The following is an 11,703-nucleotide window of genomic DNA, read 5'->3' on the forward strand; positions in this document are numbered from 1 at the left end:
TCTCTATGCTTCATGTCTAAAAACTGTAAAGTTAGTATACATATAAAACATAATTTCCAAAATAAATAATTTTCTCAATTAACTGCCATTAAAAAACAGACATGTAAATTAAGCAACACCAACACAACTGTATCCCAACTTCTTTGACCCTTCCTGAAAAATGAATTTTACTTAATAGCAACAGAGCTTCTTTTCTCCATCTGCCTTAGAAGATAAATTCTGCCTTAGAAGATAAAATATTGGCTAGGAAAAAAAAAAAAAAACTGGAGCTCATTTTCCTGCTTAATTATAATAAAGTTAATTAGCTCTATGATTATTTCTTTTATACTTGTTTCTATTTAATCAGATTCAGAAAATGTTTAACTTTTTGCTATTGTTTGCCAAGTCTGAAAGTGTAGTGGAGTCCCTTGTACCTTACATGAACTCTTCCTTTCAGGAAAATTTAAGGGTAGAGGCTGCTTAGAAGGTGAAAAAATAGATGTCAACCGTTCTCTCTTTCTCTCATATTCAGCTACATCCACATCCACCACTGGGACAAGTCATCTTGTGAAGTGTGCTGAGAAGGAGAAAACTTTCTGTGTGAATGGAGGAGAGTGCTTCATGGTGAAAGACCTTTCGAACCCCTCGAGATACTTGTGCAAGTAAGAAAAGAAATCCTATGTGTGGCTTCTGTCTATAACTGCTTGATTTGGATGTTTCCATGTCCCATGGTGTATTGTTGCTTCTTTTTCCAATTTTGTTGCATCCTGTTGAATAGTGCTGTTTTATTTGTAGAGTGTTTTGAAAATTCACACCATTTGTCATCACTCTTCTGTTATATCCAGAATTGTTATTTGCTTTTTTTCAATGTGTATGGGTTTTTTTGTTTTTTGTTTTTTGGGTTTTGGGGGGGGTTTTTGGCTGCTGTATTTATAATGTTGCTTTTCTCATGGTTTTTTTCATTGTTACTTAGAAGAGATGTGCAAATATCATAGAGGCCTATAACTTTTGATACCTACTTCTCCTTCTAATGTATGCATTAAGCTGTAAGAAAATGTTCCTTTCTTACCCCAGTTATTATCACCTGCAAAATGAATAGGACAACTAAAAGAAGCAGAAGTGCAGAAGAATCTTTACTGACATGTGTCTGTTACACTTGAGACTGTCTTATTGTTTCATAACTATTTTTTTAAATGCAATTAAGGTTGATTGCTAGTGGATCAAAAAACAAATTGCACGGATTTGGAAATGGCTTTGGTGTATGTAGCACCATTGTATGTAGAAGGTGGTGTGCTCTTTCATAAATTCCTGTTGTCTATAGATTTATCTAGAATAGCACTTTCTTTCCAGTGACCTGAAGGTGTTGATGCACCATTTAAAGTATCAGATTTTTCTCTCTCAACAGGCAGCATAAGACAATATTATTATCAGTACATTAAATATTTAAAACTTGTAGTAAAAATTTATAGGGCTCATTGAAAAGCACATGTTTGTTGTGCCAGGTATCTGCTATTGATATTTATTCTTTATGTGATATATGGACTCATAATTTGATGTAAGTAAAAGATGTTTGATGTCTTACTGAAATGATGAAAAATACACTTTTTTTAATCAATATTTTTTATTATGATTTTGTGGGGTACAGTTAAGGGTTAGGTGTACAATTACATTTCATTCAGGCACCCTGTTGATAAGAGGTGTTTCCCCATCCCCAGACAGATATTTGCGATTGTTATGTTGCTGGTCACTAATAGCTATATCCCCAAAGCAAGGTATTTTAAAGACAATTTCTTTAAACATGTAGTATAGAACATGTAACACATTTTGCAAGCGATCCAAATTGGAAACATTCGTCGGGGTATATTGCTCTAAAATAGCAATGCTAATCCTACAGTAGGAAAAACCATTTTGTCATCAAACTGATCTTCTGTTCTAGAATATTAGCATGTGACTAGAATCTTGACAAGGAAGAGCAGGTTTGCTAGAGAAGCAGTTGAGCTAACTGGAGCAATTAGCAAAATGAAAAAGGCACATGAACTAGTTAACAAGGCCATTTTCCTTTTGTATCATATAAATAATACGCAAATATTTATATGCCAGTTCTAAGAAAACCTTAATTATGCTTGAAAGCAATGAAGTGCATCTTAAAAGACATATTTCAAAAACATAACACCAACAAACATGCCATTTTGTAGGTAACGTCACTGCTCCCTGAGCTGTGGTAGATTGGGCTCCTCTCTAGCGTGTCTCATGGGACCTTGTGGCTATGAGCAAGTACCTTCCAGAACTGCTCCTTTCTTACCCTCAAAACCTCCTCTTTTAAAAGAATAGATACAGTGACAGGAAGAGGACAGGTTTTGGTGTCTCATTGGAGACAAACAATTTATAAAAGTAAATATAGTCTGTTAGAGTAAATCAAAGACTCAGAGTCAGAAGAGTAGAATTCTAATCTCAATTACTAATCATCTCTTTCACGGAAATAGGGAAGAGTTATAAGCCAAAGTTGATAGGTAAAAGTGTTGTAAAAATTTTAAAGCAAGATAAAAATTAGAGTTTGGAGGAAAAAAAGAGTATGCAGAAAAAAATTCATATTTGGATTATTTCATATGACTATGTTTATTGTTTAAAAATTAATCTTAGAGCTTTTTTATTATTAAAATATTCAAACATATATGTCTACATAAAATAAAAATCTGAGATCCTTGCAGGTTTGCTGTAAATACAGCACAAATATGACACCTCCATATTAATTATATGAAATTGGAATGAACAAATTTTACAGTACCTGTAAGATTTTCTCTAGTCAAAATAGAAAATACCAGAAACTGATTATTATAATCTGTAAAATATGAGGTCCATTTATTATATGGGGAAGTCTTGTTATTCTTTTCTAATCTTAGACATACAGTGTAATTGTGTTTTAATAAATCTCTTTGAAAAAAATTTATAGTTCCTTAAATTCTTCCTGTTTTTAAACCATTTCACCCATATTATCTATATCTCATATTTTTGCTTCTTTAGAAAAGCATCTGAGACTCCTATATTTTAATTATAATGATGAAACATGATCATTTTTCATCATAGCCTTCGTAAAGATTTACAAGCCAAGTGAGTACATATGATAGTTTCTGCATACCTCCAAGGAACCAGTGAAGTTCTTTTCCACATATTAATTTCAGCTCTTCTGTAGCCCTCCCACGTCCTATACAGAGCATGCAATCGCATAAGTGCTGTTCATTTGTTCCATTTTGGTATTGTGCCAACAACTGTAATTTTTCTTCACTCAACACAGTTTCTCATTAAATCTTAAACCCAATCCAGAAAAAAAATACTTGTTATATTTTTTGAATCTTGAAGTGAAATGTTTGTTACTCATCTAGTAATTATTAAGGCAGCAAACCATGAATGAACATTCTATATCTCCCAAGCTAATTGTCTAGTAGATTAATATATAATGCTTGCCTTCCAGTTCCCAGAAATTGTTATTATTATTTTTTGGTAATTAGAATCTTTTAGAAAAGTGTGACACATTATTACTGGATTTTGATAAAAAGAACATCTTTGACATCTATGATTTGTATAACCTTCCCCGCTCTTTTGGACCATGACTTTATTGATACGTCAAAGCAAGCCAGAACCTTGAGGGAAGAGTTAAGAGTATATTTAACATCCAAAATATTTCAGGCCTTTATGTTAAAGGAAAGTGTGTTTAAAAAAAAAATAAATTCCTGCATGAAAAATATCTATAGCATTCAAAATAATCACTATTCAGAATTTAAAGAAAAACATATAATATACTGCCTTATGATAATATATTGTTCTCTAGACCACTTGAATAGAAACAGAAAACATAAAAATGTTGCATTGGCTCATCATTGGTCCTGTCTATGAAGCCAGTTCATAGTTTCCATATGGTCCATCTGTCTAGAGCTAAACATTGCTGAAGCATGAGCCACATCATTCCAAATCAGCTTTATCCCTGACAGAAGACATGACTCAGAAACACCATAAGCATGGAAGTTTCCAAGTAGTCTCTCTGGTCACCTAATCCACTGTTGTCTTCTTGGGAGTTAAAGTAGAAGATTTTACAGCAAATTGCTTTGGTCTCTCTGCTTAGAACAAGGTGATCCAAATGGATTAACCATATTCACAGTTAAAAACTTTTCTGAGGAGAGGTTTGCTGGTTACTTGGACTTCCCCCTGGGGACTGTGTGGGAATTTTAGTGGTGTTTCTCATCTTTTACATTTATCTTCTTTCTAAAGTAATTTAAAGTTTATCCTGGGGGGGGGGCGGGAATAGTTACTATTCCAGATTACATAAAGATGAGAAAAGGATCATTCCATTTTTTACCATTTGGTGCTCTGTGTAGTCATGTGGTTGAAAGAAACAAGATAATTTGACTATGAAATTGTCCAGTTTTTCCTCTTTGCTTTCCTTCCTTGTTCTTGTATATCTGGTATTCTAAATAGTTTTGGTCGAGAACTATTTTGGAAGACGTTGATGTGATTTTTTTCTTAATCTAAAAATTATTTTATATCAAGCTGTGTTTTTAAATCCAGTATGTTGTCCAGTGGACAGATGTGGCTTCATCAGGAGGGGATTAGAGCTTTAACCACTAATTTTGGTGGATAGTCTATGTTCTTTCACTTCAACTCTCTGGACAATATCTTTATTTATAACATGAAAAGTTAATATGTTCTCCAAATTTCTTCCCAGGGAATCAGTGAAATTAAATGAGTTCATTTCTGTTAAAGTACTTTTAACTCTGGGGAAGCAAGATTTTTTTTCCCCCTTATAATAAAAAGTTAATGGTAGTATTACATTCTCTCTGTAGACATTGAAAATACATATACACCTGTTTTAACAGACTGTGTTATCATGTTTAATCCTTAATTCTTCATTTTACTTAAGGCTAGCAATTTTACTTGGTTGTTTGGAACCACCAGCTAGCTTTACAGCTTTTAATCTGGCAGATCATTTAATGTCTCTCTGATCACTATCTTCCTTATAATGCAAAAGCAAACAAAATCAAAAAACAAGCCACATAAACTTGGGAAGAAGGAAGGTGCCTTTAAATGTGGACTTTTATGATTTCTATAATTAATGTTTATTAAATCATATAGGCCCATATTGTATTATTTCTATAATTAATGTTTATGAAATCATATAGGCCCATTATGTATTATTATAAGAGATGGTTATAAAAATATATAACTGTGGGAGATAAAGTTATAACAAATATGTTATAATAAATTAAATTTGATCAATGAAATATTAACATTTGATTATTGAAATGATATATTCCAGGCATTTTTTAAAACACAGAGAAACTCTAAGGCATGGTCTCTGGGAATTTAGTCTGTTTAAGAAAATGAAGAGGCCAGGCTCGGTGGCTCAGCCTGTAATCCCAGCACTTTGGGAGGCCGAAGTGAGTGGATTGCCTGAGCCCGCGGGTTCGAGACTCATCTGGGCACCTTGGCAAGACCTTATCTCTACAATAAATCAAAATTAGCCAGGCCTGGTAGCGCGCGCCTCTAGTTCCAGCTACTTGGAAGGCTGAGGCGGAAAGATCGCTGGAGCCCAGCAGGTCGAGGCTGCGGTGGCTGGGAGTGGCCACTGCACTCCAGTCTGTGACTGAGTGAGACTCCAACTCAAAAAAAAAAAGAAAATGAAATCACTAAATGGTAAATCAGTGAGTGAATATACATATTCCAAATGGTACAATGCTGATTATTAAGGTAATACGAATTTAAAGAAGGGAAAGAAAAGACTGGAATAAGTTAGAGAAGACTTTATAAAATGACTATTATTTATAGAGTCTTACCTACATACAAAACAGGCATTGAGGTTGCAGGAATTCTTTCTGTGAGACACAAAGACATGCATACCCACACCAGTGGTTCCATGCCAGGAAGTAAAACAAACAAATAAACCAGACAATAAAACTAAGTTAGAAAGTGGAGCCATTTTATCACCTCTGAGTGCCAGACAGAGGACTTTGGATATTGTGATAGCTAATAGGGAGTCATAGTAATTTCTGGAGCGGGGGAGTAGCAGATGCACCACGGGCATAGCAAATATTTAGGAAAAAGAGACTTCCTTACAGGCTACAGAAATGTGGGGACTAGGTAAGATGGAGCGAGAAAGTCAAAGACACTAGCTAGGGTTAAAGTTTTATAAAATACTGGCATAATGATGATAACATTTATAATATGTATTAGTAACTGGATAAACATAATTAAAGAAGGGGATAATGGTATAAACTCATATCCTGCAGCCCCGTCATCTTGGCTGTAGAAAGAAATTTGGAAGGCATAAATGGGATATTTATTTGTTTAGAACTTCCAGTCCACTTCTTTCTTCAAAATCTGTCTTGCATTTGCCTGTAACACTTCTCTGTTCTCTAATGCCTTCACATTTAACAGATCCAGACAACGTTTGTGAGAGAAAGTGGTGGACTCTTGTGGGTCCAGATAAAGAGCTCTGTTTGTGTGTCCCTCATTTATCTAGTATCCTGTTATGTGCTTACTAGGCATTTATTAATTCATTTTAATTTTGAGTCACAAAGGTAGATGGAAGGAAAGCCTTTAATTTTTAGAGGAAACAATTTAGGTGTAGTTTTGCCTAAAATCAGGTGTATTGACTATGTGTTCTGAATAGCTTGCTTCCTTTTTTCTCATAAAATCAGTTGAGCAGCCATATATATTTATTGAATGCCTATGAGACAGGTTCTGTGCTCATGTTAAGGATATTGTGGAAAACAAAACCATACTGATCTTTACCTCATGGAGCCTATAGGCAAATAACAATTATGTGTCAAGTAATTAATTTCATTGTAATTTACAGTATGCCAAGTACTGTGAAGGATGTTTAGGGAGCAGAGGGAATGTACAATGGAGGACCTAATATAGTCAGAGGCAGAGGCTCTGTGAAAAAATTCAATGAGTGTGCAGTCCTCACCTTGAGTTGGGTGTCATCTGTTTAAAGTATTCCATTGTGTATATGTACCACATTTTCTTTATCTATTCATCTGTTGATGGGCACTTAAGTCGATGCTGTAACTTGGCTATTGTGAGTAGTGGATAGATATGTTAACTAGCTTGATTTAATTATTTTACATTGTACTTGTGAGTCATGACATCACTTTCTACCTCATAAGTTTATACAACTACAAATTATTAATTTATAATAAAATGCATAAACTCGAAATATGTATAATGAATGATTTAAGTAAAAGTGAACCTGTAGGTGTTTCATCATAGAATGAGACGAGTGAAGGGGTAGACTGGTAAAACTCCCCTGAACCTCAAAGTTCTTTGACAAGACAAGGAAGGGTATCCTCCAGAGAGGAAAGTCAAACAGCAAATTAGCGGTCAATATGTCATTGTGTCACACTGACACAGTGACGTGGAGATGTATGGGATGTAGATTGATTGCATATCCGATGAAATTGTTTGACCCCCAACTTAAGGATACATCATGTAGAGTAAACATTGGTGAGGATTTTAGTCTGCAGATGAGCATTTCAGAACAAGCTGTGCAAACAGAGCATTAGGAAGGGCACCAAGGTTCAAACAAGGCGGAGTTCATTCCCAAACACTGCCACCCTCATTATTCAGATCGATGTCCTGTATATTGAAAAATAACATATGAAAAGTCAGGATAACTTAGATTCTCTTTCTTAATATTTACCCATGAGTCCAGTGTGGCCACTCTACATATCCTGTTATCTCATGGACTGAAAACTAGTCCCCAGACAATAACTGAACAGAAAAGAGAAGATGCTAGCTGAACGGTGGTGGGGAGGTATAGGCTGTATCTGAAGGAAACATTACTGGAACTTTTTATATTTAATGTTTTCTTCAATGATATTTAAGAGGACATGCCCTTGAGGAAATAGATGTCTTTTGCAGATGATGCTATAAAGAACACTAGAACAAAAATTAGAAAAGCATATACAAACCTCAAGGAATTTCACTTAAAGGTAGATAACAGAATGAGGTTCATCTTGGAAAAATGCAGGATAATAGTAACAATACATTTGGGAAAGAATAATCTACAGCACAGATACTCAGCCAACGAGTGGGTGAGTTCTGGCTAGATTGCTGAGCAGACTCAGAGGTGAGAAAAGTCAGTGTTTGCAACATGATCTTAGGAAAATAGACCAACAGTATTGCAGCTGATGTAGACACTGCCACCTCGAGTTTACACAGAGTGAGAGTAAAGACTTTGGTGTTTAACACTGAAACCTACCAACATGCCTCAATATATATATATATGTTGACAATTCCATCTTTGATATTTGTAAACATAGACACCAAACAAATAATTTCAATTCTGTGCAACATAGAAGGAAATGCCACAGCTAGTACTGAGAAGAGCCAACTGGTGATAGGACTCTTCTTTTTTAGAGAAGGTATTTTTTAAATTGTCAAAATATTTTACCGTAGAGTGATAAGGAAAGAAAGAGGAATAATCAGCTGTAGACTTTTTTGCCTTTTTACTACCTGACCAAGGGAAGTCCTGATGAAAATAAAGCCAAGAACTAATGAAAGGAAGAGAACAGATATCTAAAAATGATTTATAAATTAACCATACATTCTAAAGGGTTTATGAAATTAGCCAACCCTAAATGATCAGAAGTTTCTTGGGAATCTGTAAATATCTTTGAATATGCCAGAATCTCCATCAAAAATAGAAAATAATTTACTCAGGACATAAAATAATTTACTCAGGGCATAAAAAAATACACCAAACACTCAATTGATGCTCAAAATACATGCATCCATGACTGATTTCATAGGAAGCACACCAAGATATTAACGATGCATTAAGGTTAATATTTTTTAAAGTTTTTATTTTACTGGTGCTAGGCAGAAGTCTTGGTTAGCAGAATGTACTGCTTTATTGAATCCTATGTAAACTGGCATTTTAGTAACCATACTTATATTTGAGATAGTAGATGTACTTTTAAAGAATCATAGAGTCAGCCGGGCTCGGTGGCTCAGCCTGTAATCCCGTGCATTTGGGAGGCTGAGTGAGTGGATTGCCTGAGCCTGCAGGTTCAAGACCCACCTGGGCAACTTGGCAAGACCTCATCTCTACAATAAATCAAAAAATCAGCCGGGCGTGGGAGCGCACGCCTGTAGTTCCAGCTACTCGGAAGGCTGAGGCGGAAGGATCACCGGAGCCCAGCAGGTCGAGGCTGCGGTGGCCGGAAGCGTGCCACTGCACTCCAGTCTGGGCGACGGAGTGAGACTTCAACTCAAAAAAAAAAGAATCATAGAGTCTTTCCTGAATTGTAAACATAGTGTTAAATGGTTTTATTTTGGGGAGTGACTCTATAAGAAGGATACCAGAAGTTCCTACAAGAAATTATTTGGGAGTCCCACAGAGGAGAGTCTATTATGAACTATCAAAGTAATAGACATTCAGGATTGACCTGTACTTGACAAATCAATTGACTGTACAGAAGTCTTTTTTGATATAATTCTTCATCAGACACTGCAGCCTGATCTTATCTTAGGTTCAGTTTCACAGACATTCTGTGAGAGCCCTTTATGAGCCAAGCACTGTGCTTAGCATTAGAAATATAAAATGATCACAATATGGTCACTGTCCTACAAACAGATCATCACAACACAGGTAAGTTATGATAGAAGTGTAGTGAAAGAGATCAGGACAGGGTGCAGTGTGAGAGCCAGAGAGGGAATTTACACCCACAGCATAGAAGTGGTTGTTAATAGGTGGAGGGCAGGAAAAGAGTGGTGCCTAGGTTCAGACAAAACTGTGAATTTTCATCACATTAAGAACAAATATGAAACAAAGATTGTTTCTCATGTAAGAGCAAATACTAAAATTTTTAAAAACAGATTCCCTTCTGATCTGATCAATAAAACAATTGGTATATACAGAGGATGCCAAAAAACTGTATACACATTTTAAGAAAGGAAAAAACTGTATTAAATTTGTAAGATAGGCTGGGTGCAGTGGCTCAACCTGTAATGCCAGCACTTTGGGAGACCAAGGCAAGAGGATTGCCTGAGTCCAGGAGTTTGAGACCAGCCTGGTGAGACCTCGTCTCTACAATAAATCACAAAACTAGCCAGTGTGGTGACGTGTGTCTGTAGTTCCAGCTACTTGGAAGACTGAGACGAAAGGATCACCTAAGTCCAGCAGGTTGAGGCTGCAGTGGCCATGAGCGTGCCAGTCCACTCCAGCCTGGACAACAAGAGTAAGACTCTAACTCAATAAAAAAAAAAAAAAAATTGTAAGATGAATACAAGTCACGTTTGATTTCTGCAATTATAAGGAATGCTTAAAGTGGTTACCATCAGCGTCCAGACACTTCTGAAAAGTACTTCAAAAAGCAATGCATAAATAACATATCTTAAAATATGTATACATTTTTTGGCATCCCTGGTATATATTTGAAACTACAACAAGTACTTGATTATTATTCAAATCCAAGAAGTAAAATTCTTGGAATTTGCTCCAATTCATGCCATAGCATATTGTTCAACATCAGATTAAATTTACCGTGTTCTTATCTTCCAGGAAAATGATAGATTAGATACTTAACGGACAATGCTAATAATAGAAATATATCGGAAGCCAGTCTCCCCATTCTGTTAGAAGTGATTCAATAGAATTCCTTCAGAGCTTATAGATTAGATGGGTTTTCATTTGCATATGCTTTCTCTCCATGGTCAATGCAGTATGTAGTTTGCTTATGCAGAAACGATCTCAGTCAGTTTCCGCTTTTTTCTTCCATCTCATTTGGCAACAAATCTAGATGACTATGAAGGTTATATCCTTTTATAGCTAAGCACTTGAGTTGCTTGGGTATTTGCAATTTGTCTTACCTCGATGATTGTCTTAAAAATCCATTTTATCAAAAATGACTTTTAGAAGTTTTTGAGTTCTGTCGTCCGTAACTGGTAATACATTCAGAAGAAATAATGTCAGGATTTTCTAGCAGTAATTCCATGTGTGAGGATACATGTTGACTTCCAGAACCTTGTTGGTAAAAAAAAGATATTTGATAATCACTTAGTTACATCCCTTCATTTTAATACTGAGGAAAACAAGGCCCAGTAAAGCCAAATGGCGTGTCTGTGTCCAAACAGCATGATACTGCAGAGCCGAATGAGAGAGGGCTTTACACTCCAACTTCCCAGTTCAGGGTCCCTTACATACTAAGATATACATACAGATCTCTTGGGGATTTTGTTAAAATGAAGATTATTATTCAGTAGTTCTGGACTAGAACCTGAGATTCTGCATTTCTACTAACAAGATGCTGATGCTATGGGTTCTGAGTGGTAATAGAATCATATAGCACTAAAAAATAATGCTAAGCCGGGCTCGGTGGCTCAGCCTGTAATCCCGCGCCTTTGGGAGGCTGGGGTGAGTGGATTGCATGAGCCCGCGGGATCAAGACCCGCCTGGGCAGACGAGACCTCATCTCTACAATAAATCAAGAAAATTAGCTGGGCGTGGTAGCGCGCACCTGTAGTTCCAGCTACTTGGAAGACTGAGGCAGAAGGATCGCCAGCACCCAGCGGGTCGACACTGGGGTGGCAGTGAGCATGCCACTGCACTCCAGTCTAGACGATGAAGTGAGACCCCAACTCAAAAAAACTAATAAATAAATAAATTTGTTATTTTTGTTTTTTTGGTTTTTTTTGAGTTGGAGTCTCACTCTGTCGCCCAGACTGGAG

At 36.1% G+C, this 11,703-nt stretch overlaps 1 protein-coding gene across 8 annotated transcripts in view; it reads left to right on the plus strand.

The window, feature by feature from the left end:
* The window catches only part of NRG1 (neuregulin 1), a 167,720-nt gene that overhangs the window by 131,572 nt on the left and 24,445 nt on the right, over window positions 1-11,703 (plus strand). For all 8 annotated transcript variants that reach the window (XM_021710908.1, XM_021710907.1, XM_008055036.2 and 5 more), the window contains one exon: window positions 512-641. In XM_021710908.1, coding sequence (XP_021566583.1) covers window positions 512-641 — 130 coding nt within the window. The remainder of the gene's footprint in view (window positions 1-511; window positions 642-11,703) is intronic.

The sequence above is a fragment of the Carlito syrichta genome, unplaced genomic scaffold, assembly GCF_000164805.1.
Source record: "Carlito syrichta isolate Samal-C Ts95f unplaced genomic scaffold, Tarsius_syrichta-2.0.1 Scaffold301641, whole genome shotgun sequence".
Lineage (NCBI taxonomy): Eukaryota > Metazoa > Chordata > Mammalia > Primates > Tarsiidae > Carlito > Carlito syrichta.